This window comes from Chlorocebus sabaeus, chromosome 25 (genome assembly GCF_047675955.1).
Source record: "Chlorocebus sabaeus isolate Y175 chromosome 25, mChlSab1.0.hap1, whole genome shotgun sequence".
NCBI lineage: Eukaryota > Metazoa > Chordata > Mammalia > Primates > Cercopithecidae > Chlorocebus > Chlorocebus sabaeus.
Window position 1 is genome coordinate 27,235,009 of NC_132928.1, and position 26,468 is coordinate 27,261,476.

Genomic DNA, 26,468 nt, shown 5'->3' on the forward strand with positions numbered 1-26,468 from the left:
CAGAGCCTGTGGATCTCTGGTTTAGTGATGAAATAAATTAGGTTGGTCTGTTGCCTTCTCATCTTCCCTTTTTATTATCTTTACTTCTTCAGCATTCTCTTGCTGTAGGTTCCCTGCTAGGGATTTTCCACCCAGGCCCGCAGTCTCTACCTGTTAACTCATCCTGACGGTACTTCTGTCTTATCACATACTTTTGCTCATCGAAATTCCTATTCAGGCCATGCATGGTGGCTCTTGTCTGTAATCCCAGGACTCCGGGAGGCCGAAGCAGAAAGATTGCTTGCATTCAGGAGTTTGAGAGCAGCCTGGGTAACATCGCGAGACCCCATCACTACTAAAAATTTAAAAATTAGCTGGGTTTGGTGGTGTATGCCTGTAGTCCCAGCTACTCAAGAGGCTGAGGTGGAAGGATTGCTTGAGCCTGGGAGGTCAAGGCTACAGGGAGCCATGATTGTGCCACTGCACTCCATCCTGGGTGACAAAGTGAGACCTTGTCTTACATTTAAAAAAAAAAAATTTTCAATAACTGCCCTCTTCCACACTAATAGTTGAAAAGAGGCCAATGGGTTTACTCCTGGGCTGCAGGTAGAGAGCAATGCAGAGGGAGAAGCCTATCTGGCTTCTTTTCCATGAGGGTGACAGAAATCTAACAATCTTACTTGAGCAAACAAAAGGTATTGGTTTACAACCTGAGAAGTCCAAATGTGCTTTCAGGCATGGCTAGGTACAGATGCTCAAATAATGCCATCAGGATTCATTTCACTCCAAGTGGCAAGAGAGACACCAGCAGCTTTCTTCCTACCAGTCCAGCAACTCCAGTGAAAGAGTACTTCTTTCTTATCAGCTCCAGCAAAGTTCCCAAGTTGGGTCTCATTAGAAGGATTTGAGATGCAAGCCCATCCTTGGACCAATCACTGTGACCGGGGATTAGAGTAAGCTGATAGGGTCTGGGTTATATTCCCACCTCTGGAACCTGGTCTGGAGTCAACCCCACCTGAAAGGTAGGCACTAGAGAGCAGTGGAGGTAGTTGCCTGAAGGAAGGTCAAATTGATGTTACCAGAAGAAAGGAAGTGGTCATTTCCTTTCTTATAAAGGAACAGATGCCCTGGGCAAAGGGCTATGGGCTATTCCTAACCTGAAGGAATAAGTAACTATGATGGTGGAATTTCAACCTCTGTGGTAGCCAGGGAAGAAGCTGTTATAAAGTAGAGGGTCCAGGAACTTGGTAGCCTTCAAATCTCACCATACAAATATCTGCGTTATTTACATCTCCTGGCCAGATGGCCCCTTTAGGTTGGAAAACAGAATCTTAATGGATGTACTTGGATATATTCATTTCATTTCTTTTCTTTTCTTTCTTTCTTTTTTTGTTTGTTTGTTTTTGAGACAGGGTCTGGCTCTTGCCCAGGCTGGAGTGCAGTGGCATGATCTCAGCTTACTGCAACCTCCCAGGCCTCCCACTTCAGCCTCCTCAGTAGCTGAGACTAAAGATGCACGCCACCATGCCCAGCTAATTTTTTTTTTTTTTTTTTTAGAAATGGGGTTTCGCCATGTTGCCCAGGCTGGTCTTGAACTCCCAACCTCAAGCGATCTGCCCACCTTGTCCTTCCAAAGTGCTGGGATTACAGGCGTGAGCCACCATGCCCGGTCTATTGATTTCTTAATACTTTTTTTCAAAAGAAATTAATTGAGCACTTTTTTTGTGTGTTAGACCTCATGAAAAGGATTGAGGTTACAACAGTGAATGACACCAGCATGATCTCTGCTCTCATGGAACTTTCCTACTATGCCTACTGTCCATTCAGAGAAAAGTAGTCCTACCCACAGCCCTTGACAAGGGAAGCCCTGAGCAGTTATATTTTGTCCAATATGATCCCACACAAACATACCCATTCACACACTACAGTTTAGTGAACCAGGACAGGTTCCTGGCCTAAGAGTAATCAACCCACCTGTTGGCCATTAACCTATAATTTGGCCTATTGTAGAAAAGTAGAAAAGGAAGTTTGGTTAGTTTGGTTCTCTCTCAATCTTTCAGGATACTACCGTTGGAAATTTAAAAAGGAAAACAACAAGGAAATTAGCCCAGGAACTGAAAGCTGAAAGGATGCATCCAGAGACCTTGAGGAAGGACAGGGTTCATAGTGAGGTAAACATAAGCAGAAGTTACCCATAAACACAGGCTGTGAGTCAAAGGAAACAATTCATTTCTGCAATAAATAATCACACCTTTTCTTTACCTGGGCCAAAAGAATTATTCTGCCTCCCTTATTACTTCACATATATCCTCTGAAAAATTATTCTTTTGACCCAGCAATTCCACTTCTGGGAATTTATCTTACAGATATACTTACTTACACAGGTGCTAAATGGCATTCATGTAAGGTATTGTTGCAATATTCATGTATGCAATATTGTTTATAAGAGCAAAAGAGTAAGCAACCCAAATGTCCATCAGAAGGGGAATAAGATGAAATCATGATACATCTACATAATGGGCTATAACCTGCTTCAAAAACATTAGAATGCTTTCTTTACTGATGTAGAAATGTCTTTGAGCTATATTACAGGTTAAAAAAGCAGAAGCAGAACCGTGGTGTGCTACTTTGGGAAAAGGAAAAATAAGCATATATATGCATCTTGCTAATATATATATTTTCAAAACTCTGGAAGGATATATAAGAAACTAGTAACAGTGGTAACCAATAAGGGCTTGGGAAGTGAGCCAAAAGGGACGGAGATGGGAGGGAAACTGTTAAGAATGTGTTATATGAACCATGTGAATGTATTACTTATTCAAAAATTAAACTTATGAAAAGCTTTTTAAACAAAAGGGGTGGGTGGGAGCAGCTGATCATGGTTGAGAAGCAGATAGATATAAAAACAGGCCTCCAGAGAGCAGCTGAACCGGCTAATTTTGGGCAACACAGAGAATAATCACAGACTAAATCCAGAATGGCCTTTAGTTTCAGGTACCACAAGGCCCAGTCTTACTGCTTTTTCTGGCCTTGGATTTATTTGCTGAGATTCTGCCTCGCTTATTGCTTCATATGGATCCTCTCAAGAAACACGTACTTACTTGAGTTAACTCCTGAGTTTCTGTCTCTTAATCCAGTCTAAGAAGAACAGCTGAAAAAATGGTCTTCCCTGTAGTTGAGCCACGAAGATAGAGGGTTTGAAATATTCTGTTTTCAAGAGTGGAGGGCAGGTATTCGTGAAGGCACCAGTTTTCCACTCAGAAGGGAGTCAGGCACTAGATCAGTACAGCCCTAATACCATTCTGGGGCTAGCACCTTGCCCCTTGATTGCAAGTTTTGTTGAACTCCATCTTCCCTCCCCTGAGAAGGGGCCACCTGGTTGTCTTGGGGGCATCACCCCACTCTGAAGCAAGGCTGGGCCAAGGGTAAGGATTCCGAAGGCAGAGAGTGCTTGAGAGAGTGCACTCAAGGAGAGGAAAGCAAGCTGATTATTTGGGGTTCACATTATCAGGAAACCCCAGCATTAGGGTTGGGTCTGAGAAGGTGTTCAGGGTCTGAATAATGAAGGCCCAACCTGCTCACTGCTTTCTTTAGATTATTCTATGTCTAATCCAGTGGCAAGCACACAAAGGGCACTTTGATATAAGTGAGTGGAATGGATTCTGATGCCTCCAAACTTCAACCTTGAGCCTCGTTGGCTGTGCCCTAGGTGCCCCGGAACTCAGAAGACAGGTTAAGGAAGAGCATTGCCACTGATCACTCCTCTCTCAAATACCTCTGGCCACTTCCATGGCTCCACCAGAGGCAGCAGAAAGGAGTTGAGGGACACACATCATTCTTCACTTGCACTTTATTATACAGAAGAATCCAAATATTTACATCTTGACAATCCTTATACTTCAAGCAACTGGGGAGGGCATGGAACTGAAACCCAGAAGTGATGTGGGGGTGGTGGGTGGGAGAACTTGCTAAAGCAGAGCAGAGGTAGTTAGATGGTGCCAGACAGGAGCAAGGATTCTAGCTACTGTAGCTCTGATGCTGGTTTTTGAAATAAGAAGAAATAAAAAAATTAAAAAATTAAAAATGAGTAAAAATGTTTTAAAAAGGTAAAAAAAAAATTTTGAAGAAAAAATAGAAGAACAAACAAAAAAGCGTTCTAGCAACTTCCCATCATCGTCACTCAGGCCTATTTATTGTCAGCTCTTCCTTTCTCCTTTCCCCTACTCTTTAGACCTTTTAGTCTTCCCAGAAAGGGAAACTAGAAAGATATTGGAGGCTAGAGGAGGAGAGAGGAAAGCAAGGAGAAGGCCAAGCTAGGGGCTGTGTTCATCCATAATCTTCAAATGTCAGCTCTGCATTTTTTGGATTTTACAAATTGGTATGCTCAAAGGTGCTTATAAAAACCATTTCTGCCATAAGAGGTTCTTTTCCACAAGTCGGTCTGAGATGTGATTGTGGTTGGCACCAGTTGCCAATGCACAGCACACAGAGCACAGGGCAACACACCCCCAGTCAGCAGTCCTCAGTGTTGCCACAACTACAGCCCTCTTGGACAGATAATTCCCCATGGATACCATTTTGGAAGATTTTGTCAACCCAACAAAATGCATTTAGATGCACTGAATAATTTGTTTTTTGATTTTGTGATCAAAGACATACATAATCTTCATAATCTTCTGTGGATCATAATGAAGATAACCAAAGGAATAACATACTGACTTGCTAGAAATTGAGTCAAAATCAAAAAACAAAGAAACTGTACTGCTCAGCTTTATTTTGGGTAAGTGTACATCGACCAGACTTTCCGAATAATGAAAATAGTTCATGGCAAACACCTCTACTCCCTTCCTCCACACCTCTCCTCTAATGAGAAGGCTCAGCAGATGCTCCTCTGGCCAGCAGATGTCTGGAGCTTTAGAAGTGGATGACAAGGTGACAGTGGTGCTACCCTTGAGCTTGCAGCCAGAAATCACTGGTCCCCTTTTCATAGAAGAGGCCACCTGTAGGGAGAAGTTCCTGTGACTCCTAAACCTCTAACACATGGCTACTGTGCTCCACCTCAACACAGACTCCCTAACTCCAAGGGGAACAATGACCACATGGCAGGGGCAAGAAGTGAGAAGGGATCTGGGGTGACTTTTTACAAGTCAAGGCTCCCAAAAACTGTACGAGTTTTGTCATCCCTAAGGCAAAGAACTCCTTTCCCTGATAAGAGTCACCAATTCTCAATTTCCAAAGTAGAGCAAACTCCTTCCTTTAAGGGTTCTTGATCAGCCCTAGGGAAACTGGGAGAGCAGGGTTCTCAAACAAACAACAGATAAATAAACCTGCCATCATTAGCGAGTACCTACACTGAGGCTGGCCTCATGGTAGGACCCCAAGGTTCTTCTGGGATTACAAGGTCAGCACATTCTGCTTCAGAGCCTATAAGAGACCAGGCAACTAGTCAGATAAGATTTAGAAAGGTATCAAGTTTCATCCATGGAGCTACCCTACCTACCTCAGCCTAGGCAGTCTTTTTGTCCTGTGTCAGAATTTCCACTAGGCATTGGGGACAGCAGGGAGATAGCAGAGAAGCTAAGCTGCAAAAACTTGAACTACAAAATTAGAAGAAGGGCTTTCTTCAGGTTTGTTGTTTTAATAGTGGAGCTCCTGGGGATAGGGCCCGGCTGAGGACCATGCCAGAATTCAGGAAGAAGATTGTTTTCCATCTGGTCTCAGAATTCTAGACTCCTGTCCTCTAGATGTGACTGCTCTTGGGGTACCCTAGAGCGAGTCTTGCCCTTTGCTGAGTCTTGGATTCTCTTTTTATGTCTCCAAGAATTACCTTTAATGTCTGGAAGGATGCCCCAGTCCTTACCACCTCACTCTCAGATCGAATGTGTGTGTGTCTCGGGCTGGATGAGGGGGGTATTCTGGAAATGCTCAGAAACACTTGGTAGACCATAGGTAGAAAGGTCATGAGGGGAGAGGCAGAAAGGTCAGTGGCCTATCTGAGGCACCCAGGGTCACAGATAACTACAATTCCCTAAAATTCAATACCTACATTTCAAATCTCTCCTGTTTTCTGGCTAAGGCCTCCTTGTCTCAAAGAGTAGGCAGGACCTGGCTTGTGGCAGGAGGTGGCAGGGGGCATCTGATGGAGAAGCATAAGAAGGCAACTAAGAGCCAGAAGGAACCTAGACAGCCCTGCCAGGATCCAGGAACCCTACTATCCCTCTTGCAGCAGACAAACTTTCATCGGTGCTTGTGCTTGCTGGGGTTGATAGCAGGGTGGTGAGAGAATACACAGGGATCCCTTTCTCCCTGCCCCAACTCAGGGGTCTGAGTCTGGAACCACAATGGCAGTCTTCTCCTCATCCTTCCCAGCATAGGATAAGAGAGGTGGGAGGTAAAGTGTTGAGACTCTCTACTGGTGGATGGAATCATCAGTTACCTCTGGCAGTTCATTCTAGGATCAGGGCTTTCAGGAAGTGGTAGCATTTTGTGATATCACTGGGTAGCACTAGGTGGTACAGAGATGAGCTCCCTGGGAGAGAACAGTGCTAAGTTCTGTCATATTAATAGATATTCCAGGAACACCAAACAAGCAGACAAAAACCTGTTACCAAATAATTCAGGGAACTGGGTTAAACAAAGTTCAATAGATTTTACTACTGTAGGACTTCTCTCTTTATTACACTAACATGCACTGTGAATCTCTAAGAAAAAGACATCATGTGTAATCTCTTCCAAAGCTTATTTTAATAGGAAGTCTTTATGCATGGCATATGTCAAGATTAATGGTACGCAGAACACATTTTGTATCCTATCCATGAGTCACATGGGAAATCACCTTCCAGACCTTTCTCTGTGAGGTCTCCCTGTCCACTGTGCCCTGATCAACCCTTCACCCCTTCACTGTCTTTACCTCCCTCATTTTCCTTAAGCAGACAGATGTCCAGGTCTCTGGTCCACAGCTTCGGACATGACAAGGAAAAGGCTCAGCATGAAGGTGAAGCTGAAGAAGGCCAAGGGAAAGCCAGGCCAAGAGGCACTCGTTGGTGATGGTCACGGGAGAGAGGTGATCAGTGGAGCCAGCGACTGGGCCATCCTGCTATGGATCACACTGCTGAGTTTTGGTTGTATTTATTTTAGAAGCAGCCATCATTCACCAAGGGGGAGACAGGAAAGGAAGAGAGGGGAAGAGAAGAATGGGGAGGGATATTTACACGTGTGAAGCAAAGGCCAAGCCAGAGGGCCGAAAGCTGCCACCCCCTGATGAGCCTCCACCTGCTGGCATAGCTCCCTCTGCCCTCAGCAGCAGTTCTCCATCCAAGGAGGGTTGGGGGTTCCCAAAGTGATTCCCCTCTGGCTCTACACAATGGCTTCCCTCCAGCCTGGGGGCCCCTGGCTGCTGACAAATGAGGGTCACTGAGGGGAAGCCATACGTCTCCAGCCCAGGGGGCCGCCCAGCTTCAGAAGCTTCCAGAATGAGATCCACATCAGACAAGGCCACCAGGGCCTGGGTAGAATCGCAGGAGCTCTTCTCCAGCTCCCCGGCCGCAGCATAGGCTAGGGGCCCTGAGGCGCCTGCGCGGGGCCGAAGCCGCCGAAGGTCATCCCGGAAGTGGGGGTTGAAGAGCAGGTAGAGCAGTGGGTTGAGGCAGGCAGGCAGGGGCAGCACCACCAGCAGGACAGACTTGACGGCCTCGGGCGTGACAGGCAAGAGGCCCAGCATGGAGGCGAAGCTGAGGAAGGCCACGGGACAGTAGAGGAGCCCGTCTGCGAAGATGAGCCAGGCCACGTGCCTCACCATGGCGCAGTCCCACACGGCCTCAAAGTCGCCCCGCGGCAGGTCACAGTAGAGTTTGATGTAGGCACCGGCCACGACCAGGAAACACAAAGAGTTCATCATCACCAGGGCCACGGCGAAGCCCAGGGCTGCTGGCTGGCCCTCAGGCGGCGCGTAGGGCAGGCAGAGTGGGGAGGCCCCGTATTCTCCCACTGAGGCCAGGGGCAGCGCGGCCGCCAGCCCTGCCAGCGCCAGGCAGCCCAGGACCCCTGCTCGAACGCTGCCCAGGGAGGGGGACTTCCCATAGGCCCGGACGCAAGAGACAGAGACGCTGCACTGCACTGCGGCCAGAGTGAGCAGCAGCACCGACGCCTCCGACCCAAGTACTGCCAGGAAGCCAGTGGCCCTGCAGCCCAGCCCCATCTCCCAGCGGGCTCCGTACTCGGAGAACTGGCCAAAGGTCAGGGCATCGACTGAGGCTAGAAGGCCACAGGAAATGCCAGTCAAGGTGTTGGCGCCTGCAATCGCACCTACCACAAACTTGACCGGGGGTACGGGGACAGGGCCGCCAGCGAACACGGTCAGCAGCACCAGTCCATTGCAGAGCACAGAGAGCAACACGATGGCCCACACGGCCAGGCGGATGCCCCAGCTTTCAAAGAGGTGCTCACAGGGCTTGAAGGGGCCTGTAGGAGAGAAGATGAGACATTAACCCTGGGCCAGAGGATGTTGAGACCAGGTCTTGAGGACCAAGGTCAGCCTCTGTACTCAGAGAATTTCCAGTCAACAGGGGATGAACATGGCCCCTGCCCTCGGAAAACTCCCAGTCTAAGGGAGGCTGACCCAGTTTCTGGCCCCGGAGAACTCCCAGTTGGAGGGTCTCTCACCTTAGAGAACCCCCAGCTGGGCTTGTGGGGAGGAGCAGTGGGACATACATGACTCTTCTTTCAAAGAGCTGCAAGTGGGGTGAACCCTAACCCTCCTCGCAGTACACCAGAACATAGAACGCATATAGGCCAGGCACAGTGGCTCACAACTGTAATCCCCGCACTTCTGGAGGCCGAGGCAGATGGATCGTCTGAGGTCAGGAGTTTGAGATCAGCCTGGCCAAAAAGCAAAACTCCTTCTCTACTACAAATACAAAAAATTAGCTGGCCGTGGTGGCACGCACATGTAGTCCCAGTTACTTGGGAGACTGAGGCAGGAGAATCATTTGAACCCAGGGGACGGAGGCTGCAGTGAGCCGAGATTGCTCTACTGCACTCCAGCCTGGGCTACAGAGCAAGACTCTTTCAAAAAATAAATAAATAAATAAATAAATAAATAAATAAAATAAAAAATAAAAATAAAAAATAAACACACACAGTACAAATTAATACAGTACAAACCCAGATATTGAGGAAATGTTAAGTGAAGGATAGCACTGGAAAGAAAGGAAGGACAGGCTGCCATCAAGGAGTGGAGAAGGTATCAGAATTGGGAGATATGGTGGGTAGGGACAGAGGTGTGAGGGACTGCCCAGACAGTAACCAGTCTATGCCTGAGGCTCTGTTTCTTTCAGTCAGTCCCCAGTGATCCACTAAGGCCTCCACCGTGGGAGAGTCCTGACCAAATATTACACCAGGCTGGCTCTCCCTTATTCTGTGAGAGGGGTACAGACCACATTGAATATTTATCAATCAATCAGTATTTGGGAGGTAAAGTGTCTCAAGTACAGTAAATCAAAATACAGATGACTTCTGGGGTTTTCCAACCTGGGTCCACACGAGATGCCTGAGATCCTGGTGTTTTCCATCCCTCTCTCCAAAGTCTGTTCCTAAATCACCTTGTATCTTTGGAAATATTATTTCTTCATTTTCTTTGGCTTTTGACTCTTGTTCTTCAGTGTGTTTCTAGGTAGCATGGGAATTTGAGAGGCTTTTGTGGGAGCTATTTTTAAACCATTTTTTTCTTATTACCAAATATAATAGGTGATAATTGTAGAAAATTTGAAAATATAACATGAAAAAATTAAAATGACATGATACTTCACCTCTCAGAGATAACTCATTATCTTGGTATGTTTCTGTCCAGTCTTTAAAAAATACATACATACATATAGGTTTTTAAACTAAATCAAGATTTTACTGCTGCTATCATTTGGGTACGGTTTGTCTCCACCAAAACTCATGCTGAAGTGGAATCCCCAATGTGGCAATGTTGGAGGTAGGGCCTAGTGGGAGGTATCTGGATCATGGGATCCCTCAGGAACAGATTAATGTCCTTCTGTGGGGGTGAGTGAGTTCTCAATCAATCCAGGGAATGGATTAGTTCCCTAAGAGTGGGTTGTTAAAGGGAGTTGGGCTTTTCTTTCACCCTGTGATCTATTTGCACAAACCCACTCCCCTTCTGCTTTCCATCACAAGTTGAAGCAGCCTGAGGCCCTCATCACATGCAGCTGCCCAATCTTGAACCTCCCAGCCACCAGAATTGTGAGTCAAACAAACCTATTTCCTTTATAAATTACCTAGCCTTAGGTATTCTGTTATAGCAACACAAAGTGGACTAAGACAACTGTATATGCGTTTCTCGTTCTCTTTAAGCTACATTTTTATCAAGCAGACTTTCCCAAATTTTTCCCCAGAAGATATCTTTATATTATTCAAAACATATTTCATGTACCATAAAATGTACCATAATTATTTGACCATTTGGTATGAATTATTTGAAAAGCAAGCTCAAGTTGGACTTTGTCTTTTGGAACTTCCTTTTTTATCTCATCCCTGCTGATTACTGGTTTTCAGAGGTGAAATTTCCATGGCATCGTGAATGCAGCATGTGTGTTTTTCCAAGTCAGAAGCAGCACCTGCTTCCTCCAGGTTGGGTTAGTGTTCTGGCCCCGAACTGGCACTAGAGGGCGTGCTGTTGTCACCAAGCACTGAGAACTCGGGCTGGGCAGGGTCAGGCAATCACTCTATAGGCTTTAGAGAGGGTAAAGGGAGAAGGCAAGGGTCCTGGGCCAGAGAAAGCTGGAAAACAGGAAAATGGAGGTGGAATGAAATGGAAGAAGCACACTGTTCATTACTTTCTGTCCATTCTGACGAGTTCCCATCCTTGCCTAAGTAGCATGCTGCTTGCTACCTTCTGTGGCCCGTTAGCATTTTATATGCAAGGGAAGTGACTTCCTCACTCTAAACATCTCCAGTTGAATTGCACCAAAGAGAAAGAGAATTTTCTTTTTTGCTTTCTTTATAGCAAGATGAATTTAGGTTAGACGCTAAAGGAGACTTCCCCAACTGTAAGGGTTAGATGGTGCTGTAAGGAGTTGCCCAGGAATACTATGGAGTTTTTCCACTGTGCAGAGTTTTAACAGAGACTGTAATCTTCCTGGGATGGAGTAGGGAGGGATAGAGAAGGTAACCTTTCGGAGTCCCATCTGGCTCTAGGATTCTGTGGTATGGGTCTTAGACTGAGGGATTACTCAAAAGCAGTCCTATGTGCCACCCTGAGCAATAGGGTCAAGGCATTCTTTCCTGCTTCTCTCCTGTGTGACAGTAGTTTTCTCCTGGATGCACCAATGCTAATTGGCTGATTGCTTGACTTCGCCTCCATTCATGCTACTCCCCTCAAGCAGCCACCCAAGGGAAAGAACTCCAGTTCCTTCCCCAGGAATTATGAAAGGAGGGCCCTCCTGCAGCAGGCTGGGAGTCAGGCAAAGAATGTGGCTGCAGACATGCCTGGCTGAACTAATACCTCAACTAGGTGTTTGGGTGCCCTTTCTCCATTCCCTCTCGTCCCCATTCCCCAGACACCACCTCACCTGGAGTAGGGCTACACTGGACACTGGGGTGTGGCTTTGAGTCCTCCATCTCCAGCTGGAGCTCATCTAGGTCCAGGTCATCTGAAAGGAGAGAAAGTGATGCAGGGCCCTGGGTCCTGGTGTCAGTCAAGCCCTACCTTTCTCCAAATGCCCTCTCCTTTAAGTTGTCTCCAACTAACTCTTCTCAGCCCTGGTCATTCCAGCAACCCTGCACATCCATTTCTACCCTTGGGGGTAAAGATTTGGTCAGCTTCCTATTATCCACATGTGGATAATAGGATAATAGGAAATGTTTGCACAGCAAACATTTCACCTAAACCTTCTCTTTCTATTAGTCAGGGCTCTGTGTCCTCTCCAGTTGGCCTTACCCACAAGTGCTGCTTCGAGTTGGAGTGGAAGCTCTTTTAATAATGTATGCTAGTGATCACACATTTCTCTACTCTGGCTGGGCTGTCACTGTAATTTTGTGTACAGTTGTGAAAACTACACATTAAGAAAAACATTAGTGAGCTGGAGTGTGTTCAGATGTGAACGAGTGGACTAGGGGGGAGAGAGCAGAAGCCATTTGTGAGAGAAACAGTCAAAGCAACTGGGCGGTGTTTAACTTGGAGGAGGTAAGAGTAAGTGGGGATATGATGGCTGTCCTCAAAGGGCTGAAGGACTGTTAGGGGTAAAGGAATTCGACTTCTACATGCTGTTTTGCCCCAGAGGGTAGAACCAGGATCGATGGATGGACTGTAGAAGGAGGCAAATTATGATTCGAATGGAGACACTCTACTTCTTCCTAACAAGAGTAAGTTCCCACAATTAGAGCTGTCCAAAAAAGGAACACCCCAGCTTCAACAGGTGCAGAGTAGGTCCACATCTGCTGAGTGCAATTCTGGCACTGGGCAAATTCAGAAGAATTTCAGGGATGAATAAGAGATGGCCCTGCTCTCAAAGAGCTTGTGCAGACTAATAAGGAAACAAATTGTCATGCTACAATGAGTGGCATCAACTAACAGATTTATTTCCTAGATAGAAGGGAATAATTTGAATGTTTCTAGCATAAAGAAAAGACAAACATTTAAGGCAAAGGATATCCTGATTACTCTGATTTGATCTTTATATACATTATATGAATGTATTAAATAATCACACATGCCCCCCCAAATACATATATCTATTATGTACCAATTAGAAAAAAATTTTCAGCTAATAGATTTACTGAACAATAAGAGTTAACATTTCTTGAGTTCTTATTCTGTACCAGGTACTGTGCCCAGCCAGTCCTCATCTTCATGGTCCCATTAACCCTCACAACAGTCACATGAGGCAGGTGACAGATAAGGAGACTGAGGCTCATTGAAGTTAAGTGTCTTACCCGCAGCCTCACAGCAATAGACTAGAATTCAGATGCAGGTTTGTCTGACTACAGAGCCCAGATGTTTAACCATTATGCTTTCCCAGGCAAGCAACCAATTGCTTTGGGGGGTCAGGGTGTGGGGAGGGTTCAGGAGATTTACGGGTGCATGAGCTGAACATAATTTGTCACTGATGATACTAAACAGAAAGTCCTCAATGTGAGAGAAAGCATTTCTGCACTGAGTCAGAGGCTGGACTAGATCATCTTTAATGTTCTTTTCAATTCTAAGTCCAGGTTTTACACTTTTTTTTTTTAGATGGGGTCTCCCTCTCTTGCCCAGGCTGGAGAGCAGTGGCGTGATCTTGGCTCACTGCAAGCTCCGCCTCCCGGGTTCATGCCATTCTCCTGCCTCAGCCTCCCAAATAGCTGGGACTACAGGTGCCCACCACCACACCCAGCTAATTTTTTGTATTTTTAGTAGAGACGGGGTTTCACGGTGTTAGCCAGGATGGTCTTGATCTCCTGACATCGTGATCCGCCCACCTTGGCCTCCCAAAGTGCTGGGATTACAGGCATGAGCCACTGCACCCCGCCCTACACTTTTTTTTTTTTGTCTTATTCATTATTGCGGTGTTTCTCAAACTAGGGCCTGTGAACTCTAGGGGGTTGCAGACATGCTGGAGGTCCACAAATTCTATAAGAATTTTGAAATGAGAATCTAGAACATTTTATAATCTATAAAGACAAAACATTTTTTTGCCGTGATAATCCGTCATTGAAAAGCTTTTTAAAGAATAAGACAAGTTTCTCAAGTCAGACTGGGAAATGTGTCTGAGGACCCAAGTTTGGGAAAGAATGGCTTGTCTTCAAAAGGTAACTGTACAATCTTCAGGTTTAAGAGATAGCACCCTGTGGGCTCTTCCTCCATCAGGCAGAGCAATGGATAGGTGACTCTGTTTGTTGCACTTGTTCCAACTTTGGTTCACAAAGTCTGTTTCCTGTGTGGATCCTTCCTCCCTACTTAAAGGGTAAACACCATCAGTTGGGAGTTTTCCCAGGAGGCAGGAAGACTGTGAAGCTGCCCCTGGCCCAGACACCATCAGGGCGGGTAGGAGGCTGAGTTGTGCCCACAGAGTCCTGGCATTTCCTCCTCTCTACCTTTCTCTCCCTGCCCGCCCCTGCTCTCCAGAATGGAGCTCAGCAATTCTTTGAAATCAAAATGCATGCATGAAATGCAAGAGGTGAAACCCGTGGACTCTGTCTGAGGCTGGGAAAGTCACAGCCAAGGTGTTAAGTAACCACTCTTCAAACGAGGAGGAAATCGAATCTGGCTGGAGCAGCAGCTCCTGGCTTTCCTTCTCGAGGCTCATTAGCTCCCACAGGAAGTGGGGGGCCCTGCCCTGGCTCCCATTACAGGCGGCAGGCAGCCCACGATCTTGACGCCCTGTGGTTCTCCAAGACCTAAGCCCGGTGGAAAGTTTCACCTTGAGGAAGGAAAGTTTCCATTCCCCCTTCCAGCCCCCTGAGGGAGTGTACAGCAGACATCCGGGAATGTCCCCCGGGGACAGCCGTCTGCCGGCCCAGAGCCAGCCAGGCTGCTGGGCTGCTCCTCATCGGGTCCTCATACCCTTCCTAGGAGGTGTGTTAATACATTGGGAAGAAGGCTCTCAGAGACCCCCAGGTTGCCTGCCCACCATTTGCCCTCCATACACTGTGCCCTGGACTCCACAGTTGCACTCTCCCTATACATGTACACCAGAAGGCACCAGTCCTCAGTAGTAGCGGTGAGCACACTTCATCATTTATGGAATCTTTTAGTCTTCCCCAACAGCCTATGAGCTATCTATTATCTTTCTTATTTACTTATTTATTTATTTAGTTTTTTGAGACAGAGTCTCACTCTGTCACCCAGGCTGGAGTTTGCAGTGGTGCAATCTCAACTCACTATGACCTCCACCTCCTGGGTTCAAGTCATTCTTCTGTCTCGGCCTCCTGAGTAGCTGGGACTACAGGCGCATGCCACCATGCCTGGCTAATTTTTGTATTTTTGGTAGAGATGGGGTTTTACCATGTTGGCCAGGCTGGTCTCGAACTCCTGACCTCAAGTGATCCACCCACCTCGGCCTCTCAAAGTGCTGGAATTACAGGCATGAGCCACTGCACCCAGCCAATTATCTTTCTCATTTAAAGATAAGGAAAGTGAGGTTCAGTATGATTACATGACTGGTCCAATGCAATCCAACTGGTGAATGTAGTAGTTGGGTTTGGACCTCAGTTCTGTCTACACTGTCATGAGATGTTTTTCTTACATGTTTATATTTGATTTTTGTTTGTTTATTTTCTCCATTGAAATATGGTGGAGAGTGAGAGATGGAAAAAGAATACCCCAAAGTAGAGAACCCCTACTCTCTCCCTCCTAATTCTGCTTGTGTTCTGTAATATGGGCAGAGGGAGAAGGAAGCCCTTTTTTTTGCCCTTAGTATCTAAGACACCACTTAGTAAATGATCTCTTAGAACCCCCTTGGCTGCCTGCCTCCAACATGTGCCTTTTACCCTAACTCTTCCAGAAGCACAGATGCCCAAGATAGCTTGCACTCGATAGGCCATTCTCAGTGAAGGTCTCTTGCACCTGGTGGTCCACGGAAGTCTCACTTTCAGACTTATGGGGCAGACTAGAGGTGCAGCATGGACTTGGATAGCAATAACACTGCACTGTTCCTTTTGGTTCTAGGACACATTATGAGGGGATTTGTTTTTTCTGGAAGTAGGTTTAATTCAATTGATTTAATTAAATCATATTGGCTCAGATTGATAAAATAAGGGGTCTGTCTTCTGTGAGAACACCCTGAGGTTGAAGGAGAAGAAACATGTGGACCATAAGGGGAGGGTTAAGTGAGATGGTGCGTGAGAGGCACTTTGTGAACTGCAAAGGGCTAGGCAGATATTGAGACATTACCACAACCATTGTTGCCATCATTACTTCGTCCCAAGCACCGCTGGGTGTAGTCTTAGAGAGACAAAGTGCAAACAGAGGCAGAGTTTCCTCCCAGATCACGGGCAGCTCCTCCCACCTCTGTGGGGCTTCCCTCTGCAGCCACTGTCAGATTCCTTCTCAGGTCCCCCAAGCATCCCTTCTAACTTCCTCTCCACAGCCCACCACCCTCCCCAGCCCAGGGCCCCCAGTCACTCACAGTGGTTCTCTGCTTGTCTGGCAAGGAGGCCAAGCGGCCGTTTTGAAGACTCCTCATCATCAAGGTGAAGGTCTTCAGCCTCCCATTGCCCAGAGGCCTTGAAGAAGCTGGCACACATCCCATAGGGACAGCACTGATAGGCATAAGGCACCTCCAGGATCCTGGTGGGGGAAAGGCGGGCAGGTGGGCTGCCTCAGCATCTTTGGGGTCTAAGACCTAAGTCTGATTTAAGAGATCTCCAACCCAGGGGCTGGGCACTCAGTACCTGTCCTTCAACTCCCAATTTCCCTGTTCACTGTGCTGGCAGCCTCCTAGGCATTCTTTGTAAGGGCCTTGTAGCCTGACTCCTGATCTGAAGGGCTCTGGAGGCGTTTCTGTCTTTCTTTGTTCATCTTGGCAAGTGAGATGGGGAAAGAAACGTTCTGCCCATTGTTTCAGGAGTCCTCTCTGCTGGCTCAGAGCGGGGAGAGGCTTCCCCAAGGTCACACAGCACTGCCAGTGCTCTGCTTCTCCTCCCAGGCAGCGCCTCCTCTTTTATATTTAAGGAGACAGGGATTCTCCTGGTGATTCTTCAGTCTGGCCCTCAGTGAGGCCTGCATCCTATCCTCCCCCATCTCTGGGCACATTGGAGCTGGATTTGGTGCCCTCTGAGGGTGAGTGCAGGGCCCTAAGGGCATCTCAATAGTGTGCAGCAGATGAGGCTTGGGCCACACAGGCTGCACCACTGCTGCTGCATGGAAGAGGCCGGGATGTCATTAGCACCACGGCGTGGCTGTGCAGCTTGTTTTCCACCCATCAGTGTCCTAGGCTCTACCCTCATTCCAGGGGCTCAGATGCTGCCCAAGTGAGGACAGACAATCTAGACATGTGGAACCAGGTGAGGTACAAGGAGGGCTAGGGGGTCTTTACATCATCTTACTTCTATCCTCTCAGGTCCCAGTGCTCACTAGCATTGGTGCTTGGGACAGGGTAAAATGCCACCAAGGAGATAAGGAGGAAGGAGAGGCATGAACCAGGCCCCATTTGGTCTGTAGGCGGTCAGGTGAGCCCTTCCACTAAATCTTGGTCAAACCTAAGCCTCTAGGCTCTTCTCAGGGTGGAGCTGTCTGGCTTTCTCCCTGTCCCTCCAGGGCCTGCAGCTGGCCTACCCAGGTGTTGGGGAAAGCCAGTCTCTCACCTCAGTTTTGGGAAACTGTCCTTGGAGAAGGCCTGGGAGAGAGCCATGTTGCCTTTGAGCTTCAGATGCATCAAGCCCCCAAGTCCAGCCAGGGGCAGTGTGGTCAGCTGGTTGTCTGTCAGGTCCCTAGGACAGTGGATGGTCAGGGTTATTGGCAGTCAGTGGGATTGCTGAGGGGGCAGGGTTGTGCTGAGGATGTGGCCAGTGTGCCTGGGATGGAAGCAAGAAGAGAGGAGCAAAGGACAGGAGAGAAGCTTAGAAGAGAGCATTGAATGCCGAGGGAGGAGGGCAGCCAAGAGTTGCTAGAGGCACCACCTGCAGGTTGCTCATTCTTTTATTCACTCATTCATTCAATACATAATGGTGCCAACTATGTACCAGGGACTGTTCTGACTTAATGCCAAGCTATCCCAATTTGTAGGTAACAGAGCTCCCTCAACCACTTAGTTCCTGTGCCCAGGTCTAAGTGCCATCCGGGAAGCCCTGCCCACCCCTTGGGGAACCTTCCTGTTGTTGTTTATCCCCATCCTCCACCTTTCCTCTGACTTTTCTGATGATATAAGAGGCCTGAGTCTGGGACTGGACAGAGCTGGTCATCTGGCTACAAGCAGGGATTGGGTCATCCATTCCATTTTGTAGGGCTTGCTTTGTAGCCAGAAGTGAGGACATGCATGTTCTTCTACTGGAGACACGTTAGAGGAAGCCCAGGGTTCCAAACCAAACATGAAGACCACAGACTGTGCGTCGTGGAAACAGCCCTGGACTGGAAGGCAGGAAACCTGGCGCTGTCACCAACTTCTGTGTAACTAAGGGGAGCTGCAAATCTGCCTGAGCTTCAGTGTCCTCATCTTTCAAAGGGATAAAAATATCCACCCTACCTATCTGGCAGGACTAGAGCAAACAGGAGAGGGAAGATGGAGGTGAGAGTTTTGCAAAGCCATGGCCCCAGCCTGAGGAGGAACTTGTGTGCCCACTGGGAGTCCTGGCCCTTGGCTTTGAGCAAACTTCTCCTGCTGGGCCTTGGAGGCCTCACCTGTGAAGTGAAGCGGGTGGGGCTAGATGGTCTCTGAGGCCAGGGCCAGAGCTAGCCCAAAGGAGTCTTTGTGTTAACCAGAAAAGGGCCCAGTCTAGGTAGATGTGCTTTTAGGACTCACAGCTTGGCAAGGAGGTGGCAGGATGTCAGCTCCCTCTTGGGCAGGAGCCCTTGCACAGTGAATAACCTGCCCCACAGTACATGGCAGCTGCAGCAGAGGCCCCTTCCAGCCCTGACATAATGACCACATAGCCAACACTGCTCACTCTGTTTATATCCCATGTAATTCGAAGGACCTGAGGTCCCCTGCTGCCTCACAGAATGGCAGTCCTCTACAGCCATGCTCAAGCAGGGAACCCCTGAGCTCTCTGAGACCCTGGCTCCCACATCTACTTCTACCCTCCTATGTGTGAAGGGATTCCAGGACCAATACATCCTCTTTATCAGTGGATAGAGAGGATGGGGGTGGGACCCAGGCAGGGGAGATGAGGAGGGCTGAGGCTGCAAAAACACTGCAGAACATTAGCAGATGATGTTCCAGAGCTTGCAAGAGGCAGGCTCTCTGTTTATCAGGCCCCACACTCTGTCAAACGGATTGTCAGAATGATTGATTAGGCTGAGGCCCATCTCCCTGGGATATGCATGTTCCTGCTCTGGGGTGGCCCTTCTGCCCCCATTGGCCAGCCCATAGTCCCGACTGGCCCCCAGCCTCCTGGAGGAGAATGCAGCAGGCACTTACAGCTTGACCAGGGAGCGCAAGGTGGAGAAGGCCTCGGGGTGGATGGACCGGATGGCATTCCAGCTAAGATCCCTGCAGGCAGAGAGGGTGTGACAGGAGGGGATAGTAACATGTGGAGGACTCACTGTTCCCATCACAGGCTCTCCCTCACACACCCCCATCTGACCTGCCCCCAGTAACAGTAACCTTAGCCTTTTGGGGAAGGTACCTGCTGCTGCCCAGCTCCTGAGCTGGCTGTGGCCCCAGGAACAGGGACATAACAGCTTGACTCCAGAGCCTCAAGACCTCCTGGGTACCAGCTAGAGAAGTGTGTGTGTGTGCTGGGGATGGGGGCTACAGAGCTGGGAGGCGATGTGCATGTCACGTTTGCTTAAATTGTACACATGTGCTATGATAATGAGCATGCCTGGCAGAGGGACATGGTGGCTCCTCCATAGCCCACCCCTGGATGTGGGTACTCACAGGGCTTGCAGTGAGCTCAGCTGTCTGAAGGTGTCAGCTCCAATTTCCCAGATGCGATTGTGTTGGAGGCCGCTAGAGCAGCAAGAGAGGCTGGATGAGTCGGCAGGCTCAGACCCTGGCTCCGCTCCATGCCCCCCGAGCACTGGGAGGAAGAAAGTAGAGCCCCCCACTTCTCCTGGCACAGGAAGAAAGGGCCCAGCCCGAGGAAGTCACCAGAATTAAAGGGAGCACAAGGGGATCCGGTTGCCTTGGGTAAGTGGGTCAGGAGACAAAGCCACAAAACCATCCCCATGGCCCAAAAGGGAGTCAGCTTCCAGTGTTCCCACTGGGCCTGGCTCCCAGCCCAGCCAAACTGGCCCCCACACCTCCCATCACCATGGGTCCTCCAGACCCTAGCCCAGAAGCAGAGCACCGCCCAACCCAAGTGACTGGCCCAAGCTGGGAAGCAGAGCTCAGTAGACTGGTTGTCTGAACGGGAGATGGACCCTGGACCTCAGTCATGCAGAAGACTCTCCTTCCCTTGGCACCTAGACAAACAGGAGACCCTCATACCTCTACCCTGCCCCAGCCCCAAAAGGTATGGTCCTGCCTAGAAGTAGGGGACAGACACAGGGAGGCTCAAGAGGCCATGTTGACTTGAGAAAACAGAAGCTAGGTTAACAGAGCTTAGAGAATTTTTCAAATGATGTTTTATTTGTGACCTTTGAATCCCAGGTTTGTTCTTCCACATATGATTGTGTATGTCTGTGTATAACATGCAAACATACACACATATGCATGTGTGTGTTTACGGGGGTATGGAAAAGGAGAGAGCATCCTCCAAAATGCAGGGTGCTTGCAATTACTTAAAGCCTTCTTCGGTCCAGCCCACTGGGCCCTGATGTGACCCTGTCCCTCCACTGGTCGTAATCACTACTGCATTTCTGTGTTGCTACTGATTCATAAGGAGCGGCCTTGAGACTTCTTTTAGGTACCAGCTCCTGGGTCTGTCTTCTACTGTGAGTCCTAGGGCCATTGTGCAGGCCTCTGCCAAGCTCTCAGCCCTAAACCCTGGGTTCAACAAACTCAGAAAAGAGAAGGAAGAAGTGTCAGAGTTTGCATCGGCCCTTACTGACGCCCTGCAACATGCCTCCCTGCAGGACTTTCTCAGGGTCTGGCTGGCATGCCTTTGCCTCTTCCCCACCCCAGACTCACATTTCCTCCAACTTCTGACACCTGTGCAGGCTGGGCAGCTCCTCAATTTGATTGTGAGACAGTTCCCTGGGGAAAAGAGAAAGGCCAGGGCCGGGGTGAAGTGGTGGTTATGTGAGGGCTGTGGTGGGGCAGGGGGCTCTGGCCAGGGCTGTGCTTTCCTGTCAAGCAGCCAAAGGCTGTGGGGACCCCACAGGGACATGGCTGTTGAGGCATCTCACACCAGGGCACCAGTCTCCTCAATTTGTTTTCTCTGCATTTCCTCCTACTAAGTCCCACTCCTCACTGGGCCTAGATGGGGCTACCTTATCGTGTGATGGCCTGAGGAAACCTGGTAGGGTCCTGGAGGAAGACAAACAGGAAGTGAGAGGGGCGTGGTGAACAGGAAAGAGGCAAAGAGTTGGGGAGAAGGGCACTGAGCCAGCCAGCAGAGAACACATTGGACCTCACTGAGCAATGCTAACCCAAGCACCTGCAGTCACCATTTATGGAGCTGGCAGGAAAGATCAGAGCTGGAGGCCCTTAGGGATCATCTGGCCCAACCCTTTCACTCAGCAGATGAGAAACCTGAGGCCCACAGAGGGGACAGGACCTGCTAAAGGACATACACCACTCAGTGGTAAGGCTGAGTCTGGAGCCTGTGTCTCCGGACCCCCAATCTAGGGCTGTTTCCATACACTGTGTGTTGGTCCACCCATCTTGAGCTGTGGGGCTATGGTCCCTGATGAGGAGCCTCAGACTCAAGTTGGAGTCCAAGGAAAGAGGAAAACTCCCCTTGACTTCAGAGGCCACTTAAGTACCTCCACAGGCCCAAGATCCCAAGAGGGGATTAATTTTCTTGTGTAAATTAGAGTAATTACGTCATTTATTGGTATTATGCACTAGGTGCTTTACATATTTTTTTCAACCCTTACAAATTGACTTACATTTTATAGACGAGGATATCGAAGCTCAGAGACATTAAAGAGTGAGTCCAAATGAATACAGCTAGTAAGTGGCAGAGCTGCACTTCAAACCCAGTCCTTCTGGGGTAGGCTCTCAGCAGGAGCCTATGCTGCCCCACTCTCCAGGAAGGGAAGTGACCAAGTGGGACAGAAGCAGGAGAGGCCTTCTGTGGGACATGGGGGCAGGGGCACAATGCCAAGACTGTAGAATGCTTGTGAGCACTCACAGGACTCGGAGCCTAGGCAGCTGTTGGCACATCCCCGATGGGAGCAGCCGGATGCCTGCGCGGGTCAGGGTCCTGCAGGGAGAACAGAGACAGAGCTGGCACCAGGCCCGGGGCCCTGCCATTCCCAGCCACCCGGCTCCAGCTCTGGACCTGATACTGTCGTGGGATGACGGAGCTAACAAAAGAGAGAAATGGAGGGAGAGACAGGGCAGGGGGTGGGGCTGTGGGGACAGAAATGAGCAGACACTGGCATCTGAGCACCAAGCTCCCTTGGGCCTAGAGGAGCTGGGGGAGGGGAGTGGAGCGAGAGGGCCACAACCCAGGGCTCTGCTTGGCAGACTGTGCTTGCATGTCCAGCCCTGCTCCAGCCATCCCCATCCTACCCCCCTCCATGTCTTATAATGGTCTCAAGCAGCACTGGGCCTGTAGGACAGGGACACAAATCTTCTCTGGTGAAGGGGCTTTAGAGACAGGGGGATGTCCATGGGCAAGTGTAAACAGAAAAACACCATAGTGGGACCATGGGAACCAGGCACAGAGTTTGGTCCCTGTGCCTCGGAGGAGGGAGCAGAGATGGGAAAGAAGGGAAGAACCAGGTGTTGGGCTGGAGATGACTGTGGGGGCAGGTTGGAGAGCAGGCCTGGCTTTGGGTAGGGTGTCCCAGGAAGGACTCAAGGCCAAGGTCATCTTTGGGGACTGACTACTTCCTCATGGAAAATTTTCCACATGCCCTGGAATCTAGTGGGGAGACAATGGAGGCACAGAGGACAGCCCCAGTCCTGGAGGTGCCATGAATGAGCTTTGCGGTGTGGGGCAGGGCAGCCAACTTCCTGACACTTACTCTGGGCTCGATAGTTTCATTTCATTCATTTAAATGTATCAAGGGCCTACTGTGCTTCGACAGTCCTGTTCTCTACGCCACAGGATATAAGAATAGAAAATACAAGAACGTCTTTGTTGGATCAAGCTTCAGAAAGGCAAAGAAGATGGGTTTTCACAACCCTCCTCTCCATCACTTCAACCCTCAGTGTACCTGTGGCTTGGGGTTAGGAGCTCTGAATTCATACCTGAAAACCCCAAGCATGATAAAGAGAAAGACCAGTCTCCTTGCTGCCATCCCATCTGCCACCTCCTGACCTTGCCTGTGGGCAGTGGCACATCAGGAGGAAGGGGATGGAGCCAACAGTAGAGACAGGCTGGATAAAAGGGAAGCAAGGAACCTAGACAGCCTTCTAGGGGCAGGGAGTGGAAGAGCCCTTGGGAGTGAAGCTGGGGCGATAGATAAAGTGGAGGGAGAGAGAAGCCACTCACAGAATCTCCAGGCTGGTGGTGCCTTTGAGATCTGGAAACTCCTGGATGTCCGTGGCACCATTCAGAGATCTGGAAACAGAGACAATGAGCTCTGAGGGGTGGAGTCAGAGCATCTCAACATCAAGACTCTCAATTCTCCATTTTGTCTCCCCTCCAGGACTCCTTCTTTGGTGGCAATGTCATGCTTCCCTGCAGTCTTCCTCAAGTCAGCCACGCAGGCCCTTGTGGAGGCTGAGCCATGCTTAGCAGGGTCCAACCAGCCGTTTGCTTGAGTTTGCTCAGCACACCCTCACCCAGACAGAGCTGGGCAACCTTAGCATTCACGCTTCATCTTGCAAAAACTCCACCGCCAAGCAACATGGGAATGGCCTTTGGTTAATAGACAACAGCTTGGGTGCTTCTGGAGAAACCCTTGGCTGCTGGGTTTTGCTTATTAAAACCTGAGATAGGGTCTCCCCTAAATTGTCATCTGCTGGAACTTTATTAGAACTATCAGTTCTCTTAAACTGCTTTAGACTGGTGGTTTTCCTCCTCCCCACCATCTCCTATCTTATTGAGGACATGGACCCACATGGGGCCTGCATGCAACAGCAGCGCAGAAAATTGAGTGTTGTGAAAAGCCCCGAGGAGGCAGCATGGGGTCCAGAAATGAGCCCAGAATCTGAAATTAAAGGGTTCTGGGTTCATGCCCAAGCAGGGCCTGAGTACCTCATGTTCCACCTGTAAAATGGACCAATAACACCTACCTCGCAGGGTTAGGATGAAGATGAAATGCCCTAACGAACATGAAAGTTAAGTATGTGCTTTGGAGACGTCGGTGATGTTACTGTGATGCCACAGTAGGCTGACAGCAATCCACGCAAGTTTTTTTTTTTTTTTTTTTTTTTTTTTTTTCCTGAGACTGAGTCTTGGCTCACTGCAACTTCAGCCTCCCAGGTTCAAGCGATTCTCCTGCCTCAGTCTCCCAAGTAGCTTAGCTGGGACTACAGCCATGCACCACCACATCTGGCTAATTTTTGTATTTCTATTTTGAGATGGAGTTTCATTCTTGTTGCCCAGGCTGGAGTGCAATGGTGCGATCTCGGCTCACTGCAACCTCTGCCTCCCGGGTTCAAGAGAGTCCCCTGCCTCAGTCTCCTGAGTAGCTGGGATTACAGGTGCCCACCACCACAACCGGTTACTTTTCTGTATTTTTAGTAGAGATAGGGTTTCACCATATTGGCCAGGCTGGTCTCGAACTCCTGACCTCAAGCGATCCACCCGCCTCCCAAAGTGCTAGGATTACAGGCATGAGCCACTGTATCTGGCCCTGTGGAAGCTTTTTGAAGAAGTGTGACCTGGGCTGGAAATTAGAGAATGAGAGAGGAGAAATAGAGAGCACCTTCAGGCCAAGGGTAACAACGATGGCACAGCAAAGGACCCAGGGATCTGGATTCCAAGGCCACAGGAGAACCAGCCTTGAGAACACACCATTTTCAAAACTCTTTCCCAATTATTTCTGGAAAAGCTACTATGAATAGGATAAAGTCCAAGAGGCCAGATGAAAGTCCTTGACTATGGAGATGGACCTTCTTTGTCCCTTTGAGACCTGGGAAGAAGCCACAGGTCAGGGAAGTGGAGGGAGGCTATTAAATTTAGAAAGAGGTGGGAACGGGTCAGAGCAAAGCAGAGGCCTGCAGCCTTAAAGACCGTGCTTTGCAGTGGACTTGTGCCTTGCAAGGGAGAGATCCGCAGGTGGAAGGCAGGAGAGAGCAAGAAGAAGTGAGGAAAGGGGGAGGTTCAGGCTGCAGGAGCCTTCAGAAGCCAACTTACAGTGTGTGGAGTTTAGGCAGGTACTGGAATGCCGATCTTCCCACAAACTGGATTGGGTTATCATAAAAGTGTCTGGAAGAAGAAGGTCAAACACCTAACTGGGTTTTTTAGGCCTTTCTGCTGGGGCTAAGGCCAATCTCTGCTTTCTTCTCCTATCAATGTAGACCCAGGAAAGAACATGCAGGGAAAGGCAACCCCTCCCATTCTTCTGCCTCCCTGGTGCTTCCTAGGGAAGTCCCTCCTGCCTTCCCATCCTCTGTCCTCCTCCCCAAAACACTGTTCGGCATTAAGAGACCAGAGAAAGTAGTACTCACATCGTCTGTAGCAGAGGGTTCCCCATGAAGGCCTTTTCTGGGATGGCCTTGATGTTGTTGTTATGGAAACCCCTGCAAGACAACACCCGGGAACCCGTGAGGATTTGGAGAAAAGTATAGAGAGGGAGAGGCATGGAATTCCACAGGGCTTTTGGACAGCAAGCTAGATAGTCCATAAGATAAAAGAGGCATTGGCCTGGAGATTCCAGGTTCAGATTCAAATACTGCCTGTGATTTTTCCCTTTTTTTTTGAGACAGGGTCTCTGTTGCCCAGGCTGGAGTGTAATGATGCGATCTTGGCTCACTGCAGTGCAGCCTTGACTTCCTGGGCTCAAGCAATTCTCCTGCCTCAGCCTCCTACATAGCTGGGACTACAGGCATGTGCCACCGCACCTGGCTAATTTTTTTTGATTTTTTTTTGTAGAGACGAGATCTCACTTTGTTGCCCAGGCTAGTCCAGAACTCCTAGACTAAAGTGATCCTCCTGTCTCGGCCTCCCAAAGTGTTGGGATTACAGGCATGAGCCACTGTACCCAGCTGATTTTTCTTCCTGTTCAATTACACACCCTCCTTTCCCTAACAAGTGTGAAAAGAGTGAGGGATTGAGACCCTGCTGCAGGCCTCAGGAAGCCTGTGGGAGCAACTCAAGAGCAAGAGGCTGAGTTCAGGCCCCAGGAAGAGAATCCTCTCCTTAGTCACTTGTGGTGGGAGCCCTGGTGGGTCCCCACAGAGGAAGCCAAGGGTGTATGAGAGAAAAAGGAAGATACAGAAAAGACACAGCTTCCAGGGGATCCCAAGTGAGGGATGTTCCTCAAATGGAGGCTAGCTTGGCCTCAAGGCCCTGAAATAAAGAAACATAGAAGTGTCAACAGCATGCGGTCGGGGGGATAAGGTGCGGAATGGGCTGCTGAATGACTGTGGATGGCACTACAGGAAAATGAGGACTGAGGCACCCAGCTGAGGGTCTGGGAGTCTAGAAGCCAGAATTATGTGTTTAGTTAGTTGGGAAGAACATTTCAAAATAAATAACATGTTGGACTGAAAAGTATATAACCCGTGTGGAGCAGGCCCCTTTCCTTCCCATCTTTTTCATTGGAAGTTTCTGGCTTCTCTGTCCCCCTGGCCTTTGCTCATCTCTGTCTTCCTCCTGCCGTCCCATCATGACTTCCA

The 26,468-nt window shown here is 49.0% G+C and overlaps 1 protein-coding gene across 3 annotated transcripts in view; it reads right to left on the reverse strand.

The window, feature by feature from the left end:
• Positions 1–6,701: 6,701 nt before the first annotated feature.
• Positions 6,702–26,468, reverse strand: part of LGR6 (leucine rich repeat containing G protein-coupled receptor 6) — a 123,175-nt gene continuing 103,408 nt past the window's right edge. For all 3 annotated transcript variants that reach the window (XM_007988948.3, XM_007988947.3, XM_037985743.2), the window contains 11 exons: positions 25,299–25,370; positions 24,985–25,056; positions 23,173–23,241; positions 21,862–21,933; positions 20,694–20,759; positions 19,500–19,571; positions 19,038–19,109; positions 17,266–17,391; positions 16,089–16,249; positions 11,553–11,633; positions 6,702–8,439 (listed from right to left, as the gene is read on the reverse strand). In XM_007988948.3, the coding sequence (XP_007987139.3) occupies positions 7,187–8,439; positions 11,553–11,633; positions 16,089–16,249; positions 17,266–17,391; positions 19,038–19,109; positions 19,500–19,571; positions 20,694–20,759; positions 21,862–21,933; positions 23,173–23,241; positions 24,985–25,056; positions 25,299–25,370 (2,116 nt within the window). In that variant the 3' untranslated portion in view covers positions 6,702–7,186. The remainder of the gene's footprint in view (positions 8,440–11,552; positions 11,634–16,088; positions 16,250–17,265; positions 17,392–19,037; positions 19,110–19,499; positions 19,572–20,693; positions 20,760–21,861; positions 21,934–23,172; positions 23,242–24,984; positions 25,057–25,298; positions 25,371–26,468) is intronic.